General features: G+C 37.0%; 1 protein-coding gene across 6 annotated transcripts in view; it reads left to right on the top strand.

Moving 5' to 3' along the window:
- The window catches only part of TMCC1 (transmembrane and coiled-coil domain family 1), a 175,121-nt gene that overhangs the window by 145,164 nt on the left and 5,894 nt on the right, over positions 1 to 24,063 (top strand). For all 6 annotated transcript variants that reach the window (XM_025050668.1, XM_015593760.2, XM_015593761.2 and 3 more), the window contains 2 exons: positions 6,262 to 7,196; positions 17,173 to 17,308. In XM_025050668.1, coding sequence (XP_024906436.1) covers positions 6,262 to 7,196; positions 17,173 to 17,308 — 1,071 coding nt within the window. The remainder of the gene's footprint in view (positions 1 to 6,261; positions 7,197 to 17,172; positions 17,309 to 24,063) is intronic.

Below are 24,063 nucleotides of genomic sequence, written 5' to 3'. Positions count from 1 at the left end.
AGTACAATCTGCCTGGCATAAAAAGAAAATCTTATAAGACCAAATAGAGCATCTCTGTATTTATTATTGATAAGAAGATTCTTATGTAGTTCTTAGGGCCAAGATTATGAATCTCTAAGGATTACCATTTCTGTTAGGTTTTAGGGGTGGTCTCCCCCACTAAGTGCACTTGAATTGAACCACACACTCAAGTTTTGGTTCAAAAACATGGTCACTATAGCTTTGCGATAAAAATTTTAGCTGAACAATGGAACTGGGTCTGCAGATGCCCCAGCATCAATTTACAAAGGCCACTGCATAACTCATTCTATAAATTGGCCCTGGAAAAGATCCACTTTCAGAAAAACCAAAATAGAGAAGCTTCTATTTGTTTTCATAGTAATTACAAAGATCTCCCCACTCTTCAGCCTCCTCTTCTTTTACCTTAAAATACCTTCTTCATTTTCTCAAAAATAATGTGGATTAGTGTGCAGAATATGAAATTTCCTGAAAGAGAGCCAATACTCTGTGAAGCATAGGTAAGGTGACTTCATCACACCAAGTACGGGCTGTTTTTTACTGAAGATAGCAATGTCAAGTCTGAGATTGTTGAATCTTTCCTAGTTACAAATTTGGATTTGAGTAATGAACCAGGTAAGGAATAGAAAAAGGTAACTTCTTGAATGTTTTCCACATTTGGATGGCATAATCTGATTCAAAACACATTTAACATCTTTTCAAATAATTTCATTAGAAAATGTTAATAACTCCGTTGTGTAGATGAGAAAACTTAGACTCAACGAGAACAAGTAGATGGCCCAGAGACACACAGCTATAAGGTGACAAAGGCATGTTTAAACCCAGGTCCTTTTGTTTGTGTTCTTTCCACCACATTGCCTTTTTACATGATTGTTCTCAAAGCTGGGTACTGCCGTGCTCTGACATTTTGATTCACTTAGATTTTTAATATATTTGCAAATGAAAATTGTAAGCCATTATAAAGCTTATCGAGTAATCTGCCCTAGATGGATCTACACTCTGCCTCCTGATTAATTGGTATTTTGAAACATCTCTATTTAACTGTTCTCTTGGGCTGTTTTCTAATCAATTAATTCAGATCAGTTAATAGTTATTTAAGCCTAGCAAATGAATTCTTAATAGTAAGATACAAAGTGCAAACAAAGCACTAGTCTACTTGTTATAGTGACAGTTAAATATGAATCATGGCTTTGACCATATCCCTAGCTTGTAGCACATTCCCTAACTTAAAAGTAATCAAAATATATTTAATTGACTGATTTTTGGTCTAGCACTTTTCTATACAAATTAATTCTAACCTCAGCCATAGTGGCTCCTTGCTAAATTGATGGGTATGATCAGACTTGTATGCCCTTCAAGATGTAGTCCTGGGAAGCCCTACTGAGTAGGTAATATTGCTTCTGCTATTGTCAGACTGCTTTGTGATAGGTAGTAGGAGGTACCTCAGCAGTCAGTTCATTTGTAAATTAGTGATAACAATGTCTACTTAATAAGGTTGTGTGAGGACTGATTAGCTAGCCAGCTGCCTAGCCACATGACCAACTATCCAGAAAGGTGGATATCATTTTACTGTAGTGTTGAATTACATTATTCCTTTGGTTCAAACTCTCTAGAGATCCCCTGTTTGTGCCCGAAATTTGAAAGATCTTGGAAGTAAGTACATTTTGGAATCCCTTTAATATTTGAATTTTTTAATTACCCCTCCCTCTGACCTATGGATGTTGCCATCTCCCTTTAAGAACTGAATCTCTGAAGGCAGGGTGTCTCCTCCCTCACACTCACCTGGCACACCCAAGGGACCTAGTGCACAAAGGGCCTGGTGCACCCAGGGGGCCTGACGCACCTGGGGCTCTGCTGGGGCTTGAATCCAGGACCTTCTGTGTGTAAAGCAGACTTGCTAACCACTAGTCTATGGAACCACCCCAATATTTAAATTTTTAAAAAGAACCACTTACGTGGTACAAAAATAATAGCCAGTAATAACAGCTTACTCTATGCCAGGTATTGTTCTGAGCACTCTTGTTTATTGACTCATTTCTTCCTTGCAGCAATCTTCTGAAGTAGAAGTGGACATTAGCATTATCTCCATTTTATAGTTGATGAAATAGATACAGAGGTTGAATAATTTGCCTAAAGTCACATGGCTAGAAAATTGCAAAGCCAGATTTGAACCCAAGCAGTTTATGCCAGAATCTATGTTTCACTACTACAGTAAATGTAGCCAGATTCAGTAATCTTGATTTTTCTGATCTGTGCCTTTTTGGGTGTGTTTAAGAAAATCCTTCCTTATTTTCCAGTACTGCTTTCTAAAAGGTTTAAAATTTGTTTTTCACATTTGCAATTTAGTTATTTGTCTGGGGCGAGGTAAGAATCTAATTTCATGTTGTTATATATTGAAGGAGATCAAAGTTTTGCCACCCCAAATGTGTCTTTTGAGATACTGATTTTAAGCTAGTCATTAAGAAACAAAGACTGAGAAAGAGCCTTTGACCCTCCCCCTTTCCTACCTAAGGGAATCTTAGCTTATTCACCTTAAGTATTTTCACTTAAGCCTATTTGGATTAATTGTGGTAGATAGGAAGGATCCAAGTAGAGGCCTGTTAGCTAGATTCCCTCCTATATCCCATTGTTTCTGGGTTGCCTAGCAGGAATTTGTTTGCTACGGGTGTTCTACTCTCTCAGCTACCTGTGAATTGCCCATCTCTTCTTCGAGATTCCAGACCAGATTCCAGACCCGACCCCCTTTTCTCCTTTGTTCATGTGGCGTAAAGTCTTAACTGCCCAATTCATTTTGGGTCTCGTTATTATGACATCCCTGATATACATCTATAATAATAAATCTTGGACTTTTTCTCCTGTTAAAATCTGTCTCTTAAATCTGATCATTAGTCCAGCTAGAAGAACTTAGAAGGTGGGAGAAATTTTTTTTAGCCCCCACAATATAGATAGCCTAAGCTAGCAAAGGCTGTTGGAAAAGAGAACCACTTTTCAGTTGGTGTGTTCATAACTTATGGCTAAGTCTTTATGGCCTTTAAGTCTTATGGCCTTTCCAGTGCTAAGTATTTGTACCTCTAAGGACTTTGTTCATAGTTAACCTGTAATTCTATAGTTAACTACATCTTCTTCTTTCCTCCTCTGCTCCTCCCCCTCTCTCTTCTCTTTCACCCCACTCCCCTCTTCTCACAATTTCTCCCTTTCTTCTCTCCTCCCTTTTTGAGAATAGTGCCTGCCAAAATTGGGAATAGTGACTGAGTAAAATCCAGTGACTGGTGGTTTCAGGTGATAAACCGCCCTAATGCTGGGCTGTGGGTTAGTTTTCTTTGGAAGCTGAGGACAGTGGTTCCATCAGCTGTACTCTTACAGGAGAGCCATGCACTGGAAGGACATAGCCCAAGTAGGAGAGAAGTCAGATTGAAGGCAGTATGGTTTATTTCATTAGTTACAATGTAGAGAAATAAACTCACATCTAAACTGTGATCATTTGTAAGTAATTACATTGAAAGTTTTACCAATATGATCAGTTTTTACCCACCCAGAGTAATAGTTAAACTTGATTCTATATGTATACTTATTTATAATGCAGGACAGGGCAAATTCCTCCGAGTTGGGGGGAGACCAAGCCCTGCACTGAGAGAAGAAGAGGGTCCTTTGGTGGAGAGTGTGGAAAGAATTCAACACACGCCAGAGTTAGAGTCAAAATGAAAGTTTATTTTAAAAAGGGGAAAAGCAAAGACTAGAGAAAGCAAAGACAAAAAGCCAAGACAAGAGAAACCGCCCCAAGTGTGGGGAAGGTGGAGATCCAGTATATATCATCCTTTAGTTTCTGTGAGTTATAGTTTAAAGACTTTGTTTACCAATTTCCTTTGATATGGACATACAATGAGGAAGGGGAAGAGTGTGTAGCTTGAAAAGGTAAGACTATGTAGCATGAAAGGCCTGCTGGCAGTTCCCAGCGTTTAATCCACAGATTCCTTATGGATTTAGCCATAGGGACTGAACGGTTTTATTTTGTGTAGGGTAGCCACTTTTAAAGCCTCATTTTCCTGTGTCCCCTTTTACAGGTTTGGGAAATGGGTTGTTAGCAATCCCAGCAGAAATCTTCCTTTGTTCTACAGGTGTCCACATGGTCTGGCTGCAGAGCTGATCAGTATATTGCATTCTCTGAAAGTAGCTTGATTTATTTAGCACTTCAGTTGTCTAGCCTCTTCCCTACATTATGTAGACAACAGATTGCATGTAAATTGATATTCAAATTAATAACAAAGAACCTAAGAAAACTAGATCATACATTTAAGCTGGTAGTCGTGGATCTAATAGTATTTCATATTTGCTTTCCTTTTATACTGTGGTTGATTTTGAGCTATTAAACATAATGAAACAGGGTCATATTACATACTGTAGTTATGGGATCTGAAATTCCATTCAAAAAGAAAATCCCAGAATGGAAACCCTGCACAACCTAAGGCATTGAAGAGAGTAGGTTTCTAGGAGTTCCTGTTGCAGCTCTTGACAACTTGATTATCTGGAACTCATCCTCCCTTTGCTGCCTTCCTCTGGCCCTTTCACTGCTTGTTAGCGTGTACCTAAAAGATGAATGTGTCAGATGGAGGAAGTTTCGCAAAACAGTTATTATTGCTAGTTTCTAACTATTCTGGATATTCTTTCTTTCTTAGTATAACGTTATTTTGTTCATTTAGATTTTAAATTATCTTTTGATTTTGCTTAAATGCACAATATTATGTGTTCATCTAGAAATTAATATTCTTTTATTTGCATTAATAGTAATATATTGAATCCAGTAATGAACTAAATGTTTTAGTGTTAGAGGTAAATACAATTTCTGCTCAGATGGCAAACTGAAGAGATACAACCAAGATGAAAAAAAGAGAATGCATCTCTAGACTGACAAGTTAGCATTTCATAATATTTCAGAATTGGTGTATTGTCATACAAAAATGTAATTCAGTTTTTTCTAATATGAGGATAATCTATATCTAGCAAATTGCTGCTGGTAACAGGGACAATAAGCAAGGAAAGGGGTGTGCTGTTAATCTCCAGGGTGGTAAACTTGTAATTTGACTACTGGAAATTTTTATTACTCTGAGATACTTATTTTATTATTTATTCCTGTTACTGCTCAATAGAGAACCGTTTCTAAAGCCTTTTTGCATAGGCCCTATTCTAATTCACCACCACAAGCCATACCCAGAGACACCTTCTTGAAGGATTTTTTTTTCTTCTGAGTTAGGAAAACTAACCACTCCTCAGCTTTGGCTAAGGACTTTGAAGTATGATAGTTTAAGTTTTCACATCTGAGCAGCTTGTCTTTTTCTTCAACTCTTTTGAATGGCTGCTCACCCATATGAAAGAATGGTCATTGTGTGTATTTTGGAGTCCCTTGCCTAATAAAAATGATTTACTGGATAGAACTTGCAAAATTTGAGCTCCAGAAGGCCTGAATTTAGTCACTGACTTGTTCTTACCTCTTACTGTCCCTGTCCCAAGTGTTCATGTTATCTCCCCCAGGTTTATCAGTTACTTGTGATTTGAGATTTTAACTCTCAAGAGTTAAAATTTTAACATTCATCCTTGCCACTTTCATTAATACCTCCTCGTTCTTACCTCCACCTGTCTTCAGCTACCAGTAAGTGTCCCTATTAAAATAGAAAGAATGACTCCATCACCCCTGACATGATTGGAAAAAAGACATTGTGATAAAAATTGATTTTTATATCTAGCCAGTGAGATACCTGTTCTTGCTAATATTTTCAGATGCCCATAATCTTGAGAGCATGAATTGGAATTACAGTGATGTCTAAATACAAAAATGGTTTTTACATAATTAAATCGAAATGCAGATAGATGTACCTTGTTTTTTTATAGATATGCTTCTAAGCAAGTATGTTTGGAAAAATGTGAATTAAATTGTGCTTTAAACACACTAGAGGAGCTTTATTGTTTAAAGAAATACTGTGCCAAATCCTCTAGCAGAGGAAAATACCCCAGTTTACATTATGTGCAAATCTTTTTTTAAAAATACATGTTTTGTTTAAAGCAAAGTATACTTATATGAGGATAGGATCCAAGAGGGATATGGGGCTTAGACAGGACAGGAGGATTTAGGTTAACTGTCTGTACTGAGATCTGAGAATAGGTAAATTTTCAATGCTTTTTGGCCCATTGGTTCTGGAGAAGCAGTCTTTTTGAGTTTCTTTTAACATTCACCTCTTGCTTTTATGTTAGATCGAGCGGTTGGAAGTAAGCAGCCTCGCCCAGACTTCCAGTGCAGTGGCCTCCAGCACCGATGGCAGCATCCACACAGACTCTGTGGATGGAACACCAGACCCTCAGCGCACAAAGGCTGCTATTGCTCACCTGCAGCAGAAGATCCTGAAGCTCACAGAACAGATCAAGATTGCACAAACAGCCCGAGACGACAACGTTGCTGAGTACTTGAAGCTTGCCAACAGTGCAGATAAGCAACAGGCTGCCCGCATTAAGCAGGTCTTTGAGAAGAAGAACCAGAAATCTGCCCAAACCATCCTCCAGCTACAAAAGAAGCTTGAGCACTACCACAGGAAGCTCCGAGAGGTGGAACAGAATGGGATACCCCGGCAGCCAAAGGATGTCTTCAGGGACATGCACCAAGGTCTGAAGGATGTGGGAGCAAAGGTGACTGGCTTCAGTGAAGGCGTGGTAGACAGTGTCAAAGGTGGACTTTCCAGCTTCTCCCAGGCAACCCATTCAGCAGCAGGGGCCGTGGTCTCAAAGCCCAGAGAGATCGCTTCACTAATTCGGAATAAATTTGGTAGTGCAGACAACATCCCTAACCTGAAGGACTCTTTAGAGGAAGGGCAAGTGGATGATGCGGGGAAGGCTTTGGGAGTGATTTCAAACTTTCAGTCAAGCCCAAAATATGGTAGTGAGGAAGATTGTTCTAGTGCCACTTCAGGCTCAGTGGGAGCCAACAGCACCACTGGAGGCATCGCTGTAGGAGCATCCAGCTCCAAAACAAACACCTTGGACATGCAGAGCTCAGGATTTGATGCACTACTACATGAAATCCAGGAGATCCGGGAAACCCAGGCCAGATTAGAGGAATCTTTTGAGACCCTCAAGGAACATTATCAGAGGGACTATTCATTAATAATGCAGGCCTTACAGGAAGAACGATATAGGTAAGTTATATGGATTTAAAATCCTAAATTATTTATTTTGGGGGTTCCCTCCCTTTGATATGGAGGAGTAGCTTTTAAAGATCTTTGTACAGCCTGTTTCTCTGGAATGTCCAGAGCACTTTAGATATGTCTTATGACATCTGCATGATTTCTTGTCATAGAGTGGAAAAGACAGGCACAGCAAAGTTAAATGACACCAAGGTCGCATACCGATGAAGCGTGGTAGTCAAGGGATGGTGATTACTGTAGCTCTCCAGTTTTCCATTACAGTTTAGGACTTCAAAATGAAGCCTAAGCTTTCTAAGGCATTCCACCTATTTATTTGTAATTATGGAATCATAAGCCATTGCAACCTGTAGCCATACTATACTGAATTCAAAAGATATGTTATAACCCTCTGAACTCTGCAGATATCAGAGATATAGTCTAGCCAAAATGTAATGAACCTTGTAGATATTTGGCCTTACACACACTTATCTGGGCAGATAGTAGAAAGATTAGACTAGAAATAAATTTAGATAAGCATGTCTGTTACCTTTACTATCAATTGGCAAACATTTGAGTGGGAGTGGACTTAAACATGAAATGGTTCTATAGTAGTTAGAGAATTGTCAAAGGGCTAAATGCTTTGAGTCGTCATAATCTGTGCTAAAGTAGAAGCTAATCTCTTTTTTGTGTTTCATATTATATTCCATAGTCATATTGGACCACTGTTGATGTCCAAATATGTGTCTTTTACCCTTATTTCCATCACATGCAGATAGAAATTATATCCCCCATGAAGTACTCATTCAGATTCAAACTTCGTCAGGCGGAGATAGGCCACCTCACTGATACAGAGATTAAGGGTTAATCTTATGGGAGCCACAGGTTGGGTTAGGCCTTCAAAGATGTGGGATCTGGTCTTGTTCCCACTTAGTAACAAGTGGGAATCCTCAGTACTTCTATAATATCAAGAGCTGAACAGACAATCTTTTAAGGTCCCATTCACCCCTTTTTTAAAAAAATGACTTTTTAAAAAATTTGCATTTATGAGATAATCTCAGGGCCTGAAATAAATTATCTACATGTATCAATAAGCTTTGAGAGGAGTTACAACAGCAAGCTCTTTTCACAAGGTGAAAATAGTAATCAGTAATTCAGTCCTGTCTCTTCACTCTTCTGTCCTTCAATTCTAACCTAAGGCTTCTGGGAGAAAAAAAGAAGAGTGAGTGTGGGAGAAAGAAATGAAGTTCTAAAAGCAAATACACTACTATTCTTATTTCAGTATTTCATATATTCTTTAATATACTTAGGAGACAATATCTAAAGCAGTGAGCAATCTAACAAATATCCGAATGAACTCTAAAAATAAAACACCTGATCCTTTGTACCATATTACACCTAACTCCCATGTTCAAATTCTAATTCTGCCACTTACTAATCTTGAAAACTGGGCAAGTTTCTTAACTTCGATGAGTCTTGATTTCCACATTTCTAACATAAAAATAATAGCCCTTCATAAGGTTACTGTGACATTTAAGTGAAATAATTTATGTAAAGCACATAGCTCAGTGCCTGGTCTTGTAAGTGCTCAATTGATGATAGGTGGCAGCTGATACTGCTGCTATTAAAATACACCCCTTTGAACATGGAAACCTGGGCATTACACAGTTGCTCAAAAAAACACAACTGCCTGCTTTGACACCTTTATTTTAAATGAATAGCAAAACATTCCAGTTTTTAAATTCTCCCAGAGCTTAAAATACTTATAGAGTTTGTTATGTCTTCCAGTCAAATGTAGGCCAATGTGAGAAAATCAGTGAGGAAAACAAGGCCCACCTTTGTTGTATCTATTTAAAATAATTCCGAGATTGGACAGAATTTTAATTCCTCATTATCACCTCATTAGAAGAATCAAGTCCAAGCCACTTAGGACCTAATGAGAAGTGCATTTCTTTCATTGCACTTTGGGTTCTGTGTAATAGGTAAATGACTGGTTTTATGGAATAAAGAGAGAATAAAGAAAACTTTTGAATTTTCAAAAACAGGTAAGACCTGGGGGGCAAGGGATGACATAATGTAATGTATAATCTGATTTTTGTCATATCACTTCAGCTTTACTTAAAACAGAATTTTGAAGAAAGCAAGCCTTTTTTCAAGAAAGGCAGTGGAAAGTCACAATTTTTTTACTCAACTATTTTGTTGCACCAGTATTTCCAAGTATAGAGCAGTTACAGATGTCTCCTTCATTACATCTGTCTTTATACGTTAAATCTATCTAATTTTTTGTTGGTCTTTGAACTGTTTCACATTAAGTGAAATTTTACCCACAGACTGATTATTCTTTGAAGCACTAAAACTTTTTACATTTTAAGCTTTTTTTGAGAACTTCTCTACCTTTTAACAGAGTAGCACACTGAACCTAGCTTGATTGGAAATAGCTTAAAACAATAGTGTTCTAGCTTCAAGTGATACTCTCAGGTCAGTGAGGGTGTAAGGTTATTTGCCTCTACAGTAAATGGTCCTAGAGGGCTTTTAAAGTTGTCTGCTTTTTATGGTTCATTTTTTTCTCCTTTCCATATCTCCTTGACACTGATAGTGAGCTGCCTGCAGAAGCCTCTTTCCTAATTTCTATTTCTACTCTTGTAGGGTTGGCTTTTTGTCTAGGAAGGAAGTAGTAAGCTAGGGATGGACTTAAGGAACTCTTTTCTGACCAAGAACTAGTTAATGGGTACATGGCTGATTTAGATGCATTTCTGGTTATTTTCTGTGCTTTGATTTATTTTACTAATATCTCAGTTGACAGGAGGGAGGCCATGCACTATGTTGCTTGTTATTTAAGTGATAAGGAGGACATTACCATTGACAGCATTTACTAAACTCCTATAATGTGCATAATACTACGTGCTTTATATATATTTGCTAATCTTCACAATAGTTCTATAAGTATATTGTATTATTCCTATTTTACAGGTAAGAAAATTAAGACCCAGTGTGGTTTTAAAATTAGCCGAAGGGCACTTAGTAAATGGTAAAGCGAGGAATCAAACCTAGTTTTATCTGACTCCAAAGCCAATGTTCTTTTCATACCAGGACAGGTGTTTTTCTCAAGTTCAACTCTAAAATCTATTTGATTGAAAGATTAGTCTGTAGTCTCACTCTAAGAAACAGTGAGTGCATTGGCAGTGAGTATTGGACTTTTTCCAGGTCAAAGTGTGCATGCATTTCACTAAAAGTCAAGTCACTATTCATAACATATTTAATAAATTCTGTGAATGCACAGGCTCTGAAAAGTTTTCTCAAGGTAGTAGGTCAGTAATAGGAGAAAACTACTTAATGGAGAAATCTCCATTTCCATCTTTATTTCCCCTTTTCATAGTCTCTTTTCAATAATGTCACCCACTTAATGTGCTTCCCATTGCTCTATACCCCAACAAGTAGCACCAGGTCAAGATTTTTGCTCAAGACCATCTACTTACTCTAGAATAATCAGAAGCATTCAAGAACCTGTGGAGTAGTCTGTCTCAGCACCTGCGGGCACTTAGCTCAGGAAGCCACGCAGTAGAGCTTGGGTGTGAACTCTTCTCCCACCTTGAGTAGGAGTTTAGACTTTGAGCTTTGCATGGAACTCTCAGATATGAGTGAGATTGTGTGTTTGGAGAAGGTAAGAGGCAATGTTTAGACTTTTTTAAGTGATGAGATCTGTAGTAACTTCAGGTTCTTCTTGTCCTGCTAGTCTCTTGAACTCATTAAAACATTATTACAGATGTTAGTGGCTGTGAGATTCACTTAGTATTTCAGAGATAGAAGAGGTCCTAAGATATCTAATTTAATCTTGTTTACAGATGAGTACTAAGGCCCAGAAAGATAAAGTGACTTTTGCCAGGTCACATGGTAAGATGGTTTAACCTATATTAATTTGCTCCTTAAAAACTGGAGAACTACTCCTGTTTCCATGGTGAGTATAACATATAAATGTGTTACTGTCGGAAAGAGTTCACCTATGGCACAATGCATTGAAAATAGGAGAGAATTAGGGAAACAGTTGATTAACAGTTTTATAGGTTCCTTTTGTAGTTTTCCCTTAGGGGGTCTGGCCCAGAATCCTACTCAGCTACTGCTTGTATAAAGCAGTATCATTCACATAGGGCAGGCTGGAAACCCTTTGGTGTTGATGAGCAGTAATGCCATTTTGAAAGCTTCTATTTTAAGAGGATTACTGTCCTTTAGAAATTGGCTTCTGATATTATATTAAGCCCAGAGGTATTTTAAATTGCACTGAGTCATAAGAGCAAAAATACAGAAGGAGGCAGTCACCATGAGCAGTCATCACATGCTAGGCTAACCCAATTTGGCACAGGCCATTGGAGTTCTAACTAAACAAATTGTTGTTTAAATATAATTTCACCTTATTTTACTATCAGTGGACATAACACAGATATATGGTCAGATATAGCTCTTGTAGCCCCTTTATGGTGTTAGCCCTATTTTTTATCTGTAAATTGATCGGAGACTCTCCAGAAGATATAAGTTTGGCCAACAAGTTTGGAAAGGAAACTGAGAATATTGGATCAGTTTAGCTCTTTATTTAGAAGAGAAAAAAGCACAATTAGGAGATGCTCTTAAGAAAGGTAAGACCTTTGCATAAAGGAGATTTACAGATGAGCTCCTCCCAGTTTAGCCATGAAATAGGTAATGGAAAATAGGAAGGAAGGAGGAAGGTTGGAGGGGGGAAGAAAGGGAGAGAAAAGAAATTATTTCATTAATTAATTGAGATTGGACAAACCCAAATTTGCTTGCCAGTTCTGACACTAATTAGCTGTGTAACCTTATGTAATTCATCTGAGCCTCAGTTTCCTCTATAAAAACAAGGTAATGATATCTATTATACTTGGTTGTTAAGATTATTAAATGAGAATAATGTATGTGGAAGCACCTAGTATGGTCTGGGGTGTGCCAGGGTGTCAGAAAGTTATCATTAACAGGTCTCCAGAAGCCCCTCTAGCTTTTATTGATCTCCTGTATGCTTTAGACATCTGCTGTTTCTTGTCTTTAAGATAATGCACTGCTCTGAAAGTTTTGGGAACTAATTTTTGATTGGGAACTGGTTCTGTACTTTTTCCTTTTCAACTAAAGTCTAGTTTCAGTGTTTCTGAGCTTCTTTTCAGGCTTCAACACAAGTGAGGTAACAAAAGGTAAGGAAGTAAAATCCACCTTCCCCAATTCAGCTAAGAATGTATTCAAGCTCCCACCACATATTATATCCCCTACCCCAGCTATGTCTCTCCATTCTGCTCAAACACTGGCAGAAGCTACTTCAGGTCCTTTGCAAGCACTTGAGAAATAATACAGTAGTCTGCTCCCATAGTTGCCTATCTGTGTCAGCCATAGGACCCAGGTTTTCCTGTTTCTCTCAATACCTGCTCTACAAGATTCTTCAGCTATCCTGTCCTAGTGACCTGTTTGTTGCCCAACTAGGGAAGCACCACTGGCTCTCAGAGATGACTCCACACTTTTCCGTCACACCCAAAGAGTGGTGCATTAGGTCAGGCATTCCCAGCCTCTACACTCACCCACTTTCTCATTTATCAGGAATTTGACCCAAAAGAGCCTTGGCCTATCTTTGATCTAGGAAGGTGACTGCTGTGTTGCCTAATCCAGCGGATGAAACACTTTAACAAGATCAGTATTCACTTACAAATTGTTCACCTGCAACAAAATATAGATGTGTTTTAGTATTTTGTAGATAGATCAGTTTTGCTTTGGGAGAGGGGGACTTTACCTGCCCCAATATGATATAACTTACTGTTTAAAAAAGATCTTATAATGTTAAGGCTTTCTGTTTGCTAGTAGTTACACTTAAATCATATCTAGGTGTAATTATTTACAAAGGACCTTTGAGTAAAAAGTCTCAAAATGAGCTTATTAATCTCATGCTACTTTGTGTTCCAGATGGAATCACATGAAAAGCATGTACCAGTCAAAATCATATACTGGTAGGATCAAGAAACCCCTCTTTCATGTCCAGAGTGCTTTAATTAGTGTTAGATGAAGGGGTTAAAATCCCTTACAGGGAGTTTTTGGTTTTTAAAAACCACACATGAAAGGCTATATGAAATTGGCCTTCCCTTTTTTCCTTCTAGTCTTTGGTTTGGTGTTAATATTTAATGAGAAGACAGAGATGTTCTTTATGTGAATTCCCTAGGTATCTGGCTTTCCCATTTTTAGGATTCAGACCAAGAGTAAACACTAGCAAGTAATATAAGCAAAAGAGATCATAATATTAATAATGAGAGTAGTGGGAAGTCAATGGAAACTGAAGTATAGGTGTTTTCTTCCTTTTGTTGTTTTTTAGATTTTGTATTTGATTAATAGTACAGGAAAAAAGTTTTTTAAAAAGCAACAATAAAATCTAAAAACAAAAGGCATGAACCAAGTGGGTCAGATCCTAACTACACCTCACTAACAGGGAAGAGTTACTGCATCTTTCTTGGCCTCCCATTTCTTAATTATAAATTGAAGGTACATCCTGGGGAGGAAGGAGGTGAGAATTAATATAGAAATGTCCTCATGAATATGAGTTCCTTGGAGGCAGACGCTACACATAAAAAGTTGGGGAGGGAAGGGTTCTTGTTATTATTGGTGCTAGTGTTTTGATGCTCATGGTGATTAAATAGATTAGATTAAAACCTAAATTCCTCCCCCACTGGAACTTCTCCACCCATAATAACACCACATCATTTTTACTGGGCTCTTTGTGTTAGCTTGTTTTTAGACCATAATTTCACTTGTGGGTTATGTAAGCCACTCAGAGGCTGATAGCACTAAAAAAATGTTTTACTGGAATTGCTAAGCATGATCAGGTTTGTGAGGTTGTGAAAAGAGCTGAAGACTAAGCTTCCATGACCTGGGTGAAAAAATTAGAGAAAGTGTTTTGATGATGACAGGCCAGTAATGTTCTTTCAAGGTACTGAGGCAGCCCAGAAGACCTGCATTCCACGACACCAAGGGCATCTCGCCAACTTCCTTGTTCGTCACATTTTGCAAAAGCCTCAAAGTTCATGGCTTTCTCAGTTTCCTCCCTGATGTTTCCTGCAGATTGAAGGTGCTTAACTGTGGTAACCCAAACACAGCTGTTTGTGTAAGTGTAAAAGGATTTCAGTTACACAATAACAGCTACAACTTTTCTGTTCTTTCAGAAAGTCTTCATTCTCAGGTAATTCTTATGAAGAGGGAAATGAATCCTGGTAGTTATTAATGAATTAATGGGGCTGTTTCAACTGGACTCATTGTGGGTCTTGCTTCACCCCTGAGTTCTGCAGCTTAGGAGCTGGAACCAGGACTCAATCCAATGTTCCTGGCTATAACATTTTTCCCCAATGTTTAGTATTCTTTTACTTTCAAACACTGCAAATTTGGGGGAAAAAAAAAATGCAGTGAACATCCATATGTTTACCTCTTAGATTCTACATTTCACTATATTGTTTTATCACATATCTTTCCATCTGCCTGTCCTTAATCTGTCTTATTTTTTCATGCATTTCAAAGTAAATTGCAGACATCCCTAATATTTTTTAACAGCTTTATTGAGATATAATTCATATACAATACAATTAACCCATTTAAAATATACAAATAAATGGTTTTTAGTATTTCACAGACATATGTAACCATCACCATAATCCATTTTAGGACATTTTCATCAACCTCCAGTTCTCCCAACCTTGTTCCAGTCCCTGGCAACCATTAATCTTCCTGTCTCTATAGATTTACCTATTCTGAACATTTCATATACATGGAATCATACAATTAGTGATCCTTTCTGACTGGCATTTTTCACTAGCATAATATTTTCAAAGCTCATCCATAGTATATCATGTGTCATTACTTCATTTCTTTTTTCTTTCTAAATAATATTCCATTGTATGACTATAACACATTTTATTTATCCATTCATCAGTTGATAGACATTGGGTTGTTTCTACTTTTTGCTTTTTGGCAATTGTAAACAGTGCTGCTGTGAACATTCATGTACAAGTTTTTGTGTGAAAATGTTTTCATTTCTCTTTGGTGTATACCTGGAGAATTTCTGGGTCATATGGTAACTCTCTGTTTCGTTATTTGAGGAGCTACCAAACTGTTTTCCAAGGCAGATGCACCATGTTACATTTCCACCAGAAAAATTCCAAGGTTTGAATTTCTCCACATCCTTGCCAACACTTTTTATCATCTTCCTTTTTTAATTCTAGGTCCATAATCTTTTTATTACACCCCTTCTCTCATTGACTCCACCTTGACAGTAAGCTCCAAACCATCATGTCAATGTAATATTGTCCAACTCTTTTTGTAGCTATATGATTTGGGTCAGCTATGGACCTTACTCATATTTCTTACTTAGAAGGAAATATGCTTATCTGGGCTTCTTGAGTAGTTTCAGAGTGACATCACAGTGTTTAAAACAGAGGTTAAAAATTTGAGTTTTAAAGTCAAACAAACCTGGATTCAAATCCTTGCTACCCTATTTAATTTCTGTGTGCCTTAGGCAAGTCAGTTTACCTCACTGAGCTCCAGTTTCCTCATCTGTAAAGTGAATATAATACCTACTACCTTCTTAGAATTGTAGAAATATATTTGCATGGTACGCACTGAATAAACAGTAGCACTGCTGCTGCTACTTTTTAATCCGTTCTAACAGTATATATGAGCCATGTTTAATATCAAATAAGATTCCCCAGCATTCCTGAAAGACTGTATAATTTGTAGACCAAGAGGTTGGGGCAATTAGCCTATGGAACACATGCCAAGATGTCACATGGGTCTGCTTTCTTCAGCAAACAGACTGGTTGCTACCACCATGATCCCTTCTCTGCCACTAACATCAGTCCTTAGCTTTGGAAAATTCCTTGCTTCCAGGCCTAGCCTTTCCCTTAAATCCCAGCAGACTTATACAGTGGACACCCCTTTTTAAAAGTCTCTCTCTGGTGAGGCGAGAGAATGATGAAAATCATCAAACACTAAAAACACCACAAAGCAATGGGTTTAAATGTATAAAAATAATTAATTAACATATTACTAATATATTAACATAATCCTCTTTCATTCTCCCTCTTTTTTACTCACTTACAGCCACACTAGCCCATCTTGAGAACTTTATACTTGCTATTCCTTCTGCTTTAAGATGCCTTGCCCCAACCCTCTATATTCACCAGGCATATTCATATCATCATTCGAGTTTCAACTCTCATTGTTGAAGAGCGTTGAACAGAGAAGAAGCCTTCCCTGATCATTCCAACCTAACCAGCCACCAGGCACTCCTCTGTATACCCCTAGTGGTCTTATTTGGTTTACTTATCCATCTGTGCAGTCATTTTATTTTTTCTGCCTCTTCCCCACCTCTCCCCCATCTCCCATTTTAGAATGTAAACTTCTAAGGATAGGATTTCTGTCTTGTTTACGACAGTATTCCCAGTTCTTTGAATATACCTGACATACAGCAGGCTTTCAGTAAATATTTGTGGACTGAGATGTCCTAGATACTGTGCTTGGCCATGGGAATGATGGGCTATTAATCATAAACATCCAGGCGAGTGACCTGTCCAGTGTCAGAATAAGCTACTGGTGAGTGCTAGGTCAGTTTCCATTTATGTACTGTTTATCTTTTGATGAGAACTGCTTAAGTTTTTGCCTCTCCCATATGCTGCATAGAACAGAATAAGAACTGCCTCATTTATTATAGGTTTGCTCAAAGCTAACCATGGCTGCTGGCATTGCTACAAATACTATGTGTTGAGAAGAATATGAAAGAGCCATGTTGCTGCTGTGTTATGGCCTTATGATAAGTTGTATCCACTAGCATGCCCTGATACCCCAGGCTACTCAATTTCTTTGTTATTTTATTTTCTTCCTTTGCAGAATGAGTTTTGGGAATTGGATGTGAATAATACCGGGGAAAAATACAGAATGCCTAAAAGTCTAACTTTTCCCCCCTTCTTAGATGTGAACGATTAGAAGAACAACTAAATGACCTAACAGAACTCCACCAGAATGAAATCTTGAACTTGAAGCAGGAATTGGCCAGCATGGAAGAGAAAATTGCATATCAGTCCTATGAACGGGCCCGGGACATCCAGGTTAGCATGAAGGATTAGATGTAAAAGCAAAAGATTAACAGAAAGTAGAATGGTAGTTGCCCAGGGCTATGGGGATGGGGAATTAGGGGGATTATTGCTTAATGGGTACAAAATTTCAGTTTTACGAGATGAAAAGATCTGTGAGATGAATGGTAGTGATGGTTGCACAATAATATGAATGTGTTTAATAACACTTAACTGTATACTAATGGCTAAAACAATAAATTTTATGTTATATGTATTTTACCACAATAAAAAAAGAGAAAAGGAATTAAGTACTGATACATTCTACAACATGAATGGATCTGGAAAACATGCTCAGTGAAAGAAACCAGTCACAAAAGGCCACATATTATATGATTCCATTTATATGAAATGTCCAGAACAGGCAGATATATGGAGACAGAAAGAAGATTAGTGGTTGCCAGGGGCTGTGGGAAGGGGGAATGGAAAATGATAACTAAGGGCTAAGGGGTTTCTTTTTGGGATGATAAAAATGTTCTGGAATTTTTATAGTAGTGATGCTTGTACAACATTGTGAATTTACTAAGTGTCACTGAATTGTATGCTTTAAAATGGTAAATTTTATGTTACGTATTTTACCACAAAAAAAAAGTTTATAAAAAAAAAGATGGGGCAAGTAGCGTATCAAAAGAAGCTAGTACCAACTGTACTACACCTGCTCCTCAAATGAGGTGTATTTCTCAAAAATCTATGCCATTTGAAGGTGGTTGGCTTGCGTGAGTCCTGGGAAATGTTTCTTAGGATCATAGTGGTCTCAATCTAAGGAAAACCACATGCCTTACATCTGTTACTGCTTCAGGAGCTGCTCTGACAAGTCTCATGGCCATCTTGCCTATCTTCTCCTTCTATAGCTGAGGGGGCTTTTGTCTTAGCTGCCAAATCCACATCTTTTACAGGCACATTGCCAGGCAATTTGCAAAAATAACACAAGATAGTAATGTTTAAAGCTAGTAGCCCTCTAGTTTATTCTATGAGAAAATAGAATAGTTAACTTTTTCTCATCCCAGTTGGGGCTTACTTCTTAGGGAACAGTTGGTTTTATACGAAGGCATCTTGAAATTAGTCTTAGAGAAGGGAAGTGGTCCAGGAAAGTTGTATTACAGTAGTCTAGAATAATCAAGAGAATGTCTACGTCATTTGCCCAGCTGCCGTCTTCTCCAGGCCCCTGGAGTTCCGTTTGTGTTTTAGTTTTTTCCCCAATATTATAGTGGTCTGGGAAGTATACATTGTCCATTCTCTAGCTAGCTTCAGTCTGAAGTTGCCTGGCCTTCACTTCAAATCCTAAGAAACCAGGACCCATTGAAACTAAGACCAGAAAAACACAGGGCTCCTACCACTGCTAAACTTTGAAGAGTGTCAAACCATAACTAAGGAAATAGATTGTGTCTTTTGAGTGTTGTGGTAAATTTCATTTGAACTCATGGGTAAAGTTATATAGTTCTAGCCTTGAGGGAAGCAGATCACTTGTAATATTTGGTCTAGTATTTGGCATCGTGCCCTTTTTACAGAGATCACTCTTAAAAAGAGGAGTATATTTGAAAGACAGAGCAGGGAGCCCTTTCCACTAATGTTGGGAATTTACTCGACTTGAAAAACACCAGGTTGTGTTTACAAGGATGTCCAAAGGATGTTCACCTCTCCATTGTTATAGTGGATGAGTTGAAAATAAGTCTCTCCAATAGGGAACTGGCTGAATAAACTGTGACATATTCATACTATAAAGTACTATGTAGCAGTTAAAAAGAATGAGGTGAATCTCTATGTATTGATATGGAGAAATTGCCAAGACTCACTGTTGAGGGAAAAAGGCGTATTATGGATCAGTTCCTATAGTATGGTACTATTTATATTAAGATAGAATATCAAAACATAATTCTATACATTTTCCTAGGCACATATATTAATACACTTAAACTCAGGCGAAAGAATGAACAACACACCAAATTAACAATATTACTTCAAGGGCAGAAACTAGAATCGAGGAAAATATCAAGAGACTTTGTGTCTTATTTGAAATTTTTTATGTCGAATAAGTATGTGTGTCCTGTGCAACTTAAATTAATAATTTTTAAATGAAAAAGAGAAAATCGTGTATTTGAGGCCTTGTCATTAAAATGTTCAAGACCAAATCTAATTGTGGCCACTGCTTCCTGTGAGCCATCCTATAGGAATGCAGTGGAGGGCAGTTTAGGTGCATAATAGTTGGCTGGAATAGTGAGTTATGCATTTGGCCTCTCATATTCAAGGCTCTGTTTGCTTTGTTTATTTGTTTATAACAAAAGTCAGATTTTATTTGAAATCATGTACCACAGAGTAGGTTACTGGCCTAAAAGTTACCACACCTTTGGAAAATATTTGCAGAAAAGGCAATAGTGTGACTATGCTAAATCCATTTAAGCTTTCATTTTTTAAAAAAATTAAATTCATTGGGGTGACATTGGTTAATAATATTTTATAAATTCCAGGTGTACAACTTTGTAACACATCTATATATTCTTTTTTCTGCTCACCACCAGAAGTCTAGTCTCCTTCCATGATCTTTTATTTGACTCCCTTAACCCTCGTCATCCTCCCCCCGCCCCTGCTTCCCCCCTGATAAACACCATTCTGTTTTCTGTATCTATGAGTTTACTTTTTTGTTTGTTTTGTTTGCTCATTTATTGCTTTTTTTTTTTATATCTCACACGTGAATGAAATCCTATGGTTCTTGTCCTTTCCATCTGACTCATTTCACTTTAACATAATACTCTCAAGATCCATCCATGTTGTTGTAAATGGCAATAGTTTATCTTTTTATGGCTGAGTAATATTCTGTTGTATATATGTGCTGCAACTTTATCCAGTCATCCGTCAAAAGATACCTGGGTTGTTTGCATGTTTTGGCTATTTTAAATAATGCTGCAGTGAACATAGGGTTACCTATATCTTGATGAATAAGTGTTTTCAAATTGTTGGGGTCGATACCGAGAAGAGAGATTGCTGGGTCATATGATAGCTCTATTCTTGATTTTTTAAGGAACCTCCATACTGTTTTCCATAGTGGCTGACCAATTTACAGCCCCACCAGCAGTTTACTAGGGATTCCTTTTCTCCACATCCTCTCCAGCACTTGTTATTTCTTGTTTTATTGATAACAGCCATTCTAATGGGTATGAGGTAGTACCTCATTGTAATTTTGATTTGCATTTCCCTTATAGCTAGTGGTGTTGAGCATTTTTTCATATGTCTGTTGGCCATCTGTATGTCTTTCTTTAAAAAATGTTTAGTCAGGTCCTCTGCCCATTTAATTAGATTGTTTGTTTTTTATTGAGTTGTATGAGTTTTTCATATATTTTGGACATTAGCCCCTTATCATAGGTATCATTTGTAAATATCTTCTCCTATTTGGTTGGCTGTCTTTTTGTTTTGTTGATGGTTTCTTTTGCTGTGCAGAAGCTTTTTAGTTTTATGTAATCCCATTTATTTTTGCTTCCCTTGCCTATGGGATCAAGTTCACAAACACCACTCTGAAACCAAGGTCCGTAAGTGTAGTGCCTACATTATCTTCTATGTGTCTTATTGTTTCAGGTCTTAACATTCAAGCTTTTAATCTATTTTGAGTTAATTTTTGTGTATGGTGTCAGTCTGGTTTCATTCTTTTGCAGTTTTCCCATCACCATTATGAAAATGGAGACTTTTCTTTCTCCATTGTATGTTTTTGGCTCCTTCATTGAAAATTAGTTGGCCATGTATGTGTGGGTTTATTTCTGGACTCTCAATTCTGTTCCATTAGTCTCTGTGTCTGTTTCTCTGCCAATACCATACTGTTTTGGTTACTGTGGCATTGTAGTATAGTTTGAAGTCAGGGAGTGTGATACCTCCAGCTTTGTTCTTTTTTCTCAGAATTGTTTTGGCTATTTGAAATCTTTTGTGGTTGCATACAAATTTGAGGATTTTTTTGTTCTATTTGAGAAATACCATTGAGATTTTAATAGGGATTACATTAAATCTATATATTGCTTTAGATGTACATATTGCCGTGCCTAGATGGGTGGAGCAGGGGGCCCATTTCACAGTTTTGCAGCCCCACTGTACTGTTTAACAGTGTTAACTCTTCCAATCCATGAACGTGGAATATCTTTCCATTTATTTGTCTTCTTCAGTTTCTTTCAACAATGTCTTGTAGTTTTCATAGTGCGGGTCCTTTATTTCTTTTGCTAAAATTCCTAGGAATTTTATCCTTTTTATTGTGATAGTAAATGGAATTGTTTTCTTCATTTCTGTTTCTGATATTTCGTTGTTAGTATACAGGAGTGCAACAAATTTTTGTATATTGATTTTGTATCATGAACCTTTACTGTGCTGTTTTTAATAGCTTTCTCATGGAGTCTAGGGTTTTCAATATAGAGAACCATATCATCTGCAAATAGTGACAGTTTTACTTCGTCATTCCCAATTTGGATGCCTTTTATTTCTTTCTCTTGCCCAATTGCTCTGGCCAGGACTTCCAGTACTATGTTGAATAGCAGTGATGAGAGTGGACACCCTTGTCTTGTTCCTGATCTTAGAGGAAAAGCTTTCAGTTTTTCACCATTGAGCATGATATTAGCTAAGGATTTGTCATATATGGCCTTTGTCATATTGAAATACTTTCCTGCTATACCCATTGTATTGAGTGTTTTATCATAAATGGATGTTGTATCTTGCCAGATGCTTTTTCAACACCTATTGATATGATCATAAGATTTTTATCTTTTATTTTGTTAATAGTATTGATTATTTGCATATGTTGAACCATTCTTACATCTCTGGAATGAACCCTACACAATTATGACATATTATCTTTTTAATGTATTGTTATATTTGATTCGCTAATATTTTGTTTAGGATTTTTGTATTTACGTTCATCAGAGATGATATTGACCTGTAATTTTCTTTTTTTTGTGTTGTCCTGATTTTGGTATCGGAGTAATGTTGGCCGTGTAACATAAGTTAGGAAGTATTCTCTTCTTTCAATTTTTTGGAAGAGTTTGAGAATGATAGGTATTATATCTTCTTTGAACATTTGGTAGAATTCACTAGTGAAGCCATTTGGTCTTGGACTTTTGTTTTGGGGGAAGCTTTTGATCACTGTTTCAATTTCCTTACTAGTGATGAGTCTATTTAGGTTTTCTAGTTTTTCATGGTTCAGTCTAGAAAGGTTATATATTTCTAAGAATTTGTCCATTCCTTCTTAGTTATCAAACATGGAGACATAGAGCCTTTCATAGTATTCTTGTATATTCTTTTGTATTTATGTGGTGTCTGTTGTAACTGCTTTCATTTCTAATTTTATTTGAGTATTTTCTCTTTTTTTTTTTTTTAGTGAGTCTAGCCAGAGGTTTGTCAGGAGAACTAGCTCTTTGTTTCATTAATTTTTTCTATTGTCTTTTTATTCTTTCTTTATTTTCTCTCTAATTTTTATTATTTCCTTCCTTCTACTGACTTCGGACTCCATTTTTGTTTGTTTGTTTGTTTTTCTAGTTCTTTTAGGTGTAATGTTAGACTGTTAATTTGGGATTTTTCTTATTTCTTGAGGTAGGCCTGTAATGCTATAAATTTCCCTCTTAGTACCACTTTTGCTGCATCCCAGAATTTTTGGGATGTTGTATTGTCATTTGTCTCTATGTATCTTTCTATCTCTCATTTTTTCTTTGACCTAATATTTGTTCAGTAGCATGTTGTTTACTCTTCACATATTCATGTTTTCTTTCCAGCTTTCTTCTTGTAGTTAATTTCTAGTTTCATACCATGCGGTTCAGATAATATGCTTGTAGATTTCAGTCTTCTTAAATTTCTTTCAACTAATTTTGTGCCCTAACATATGGTCTGTTTTTGAGAATGTTTAGTGTGTACTTGAGAAGAATGTGTATTCTGTCATATGTGATAAAGTTCTATAAATATCAAATATGCCCTTTGCTCTAATGTGTCATTTAAGGCCAATATTTCCTTGTTGACCTTCTGTTTAGATGATCTATTCATTGTTGTCTGTGGATGTTCAGGTCCCCTACAATAATTGTTTTGGTTTTTTTTGGTCAGTTTCTCCCTTTAGGTCTGTTAGTAATTGCTTTAAATATTTTGGTGCTCCTAGGTTGAGTGCATATATATTGATAGGTATTATATCTTCTTGATGAATTTAATTTTATCATTATAAAATGTCCATTTTTGTCTCTTGTTACCTTTTTTATCTTGAAATCTATTTTGTCTGATATATATATGGCTACACCCACTTTTCTCTGCAATTTACTTGGAGTATCATCTTCCACCCCTTCACTTTGAGCCTGTGTTTGTCACTGTAGCTGAGATGGGTCTTCTGAAGGTAACATATAGTTGAGTCTTATTTTTTAATTTGTTTCACTACTCTTTGCCTTTTGATTGATGAGTTCCATCTATTTACATTTAGAGTGATTATTGATATATGAGGACTTACTACAGCCATTTTATGTTTTGTTTTCTGGTTGCTGTGTCTCTACTTTATTTCTTTTCCCTTGTGTTTCTATTTTAGTTTGGTAGTTTTCTATGATTTTTCTTCTGTTTCCTCTTTTTTTATGTTATGTGTCGCAGCTCTAGTGTGTGTGTGTGTGTGTGTGTGTGTGTGTGTGTGTGTGTGTGTGTGGTTTCTGTAAAAAAAAGTTTCATACATATAGTAGTCTTATTTCTTCTGATTGCATCTTCATTCACCTGTGCAAGTTCAGTTCTTTTCATCCTCTCCT

The sequence above is a fragment of the Pteropus alecto genome, unplaced genomic scaffold (assembly GCF_000325575.1).
Source record: "Pteropus alecto unplaced genomic scaffold, ASM32557v1 scaffold75, whole genome shotgun sequence".
In the NCBI taxonomy this organism is placed as follows: Eukaryota; Metazoa; Chordata; class Mammalia; order Chiroptera; family Pteropodidae; genus Pteropus; species Pteropus alecto.
Note: the sequence above shows the minus strand (reverse complement) of the source record. Positions and strands in the feature narration are given on the sequence as shown.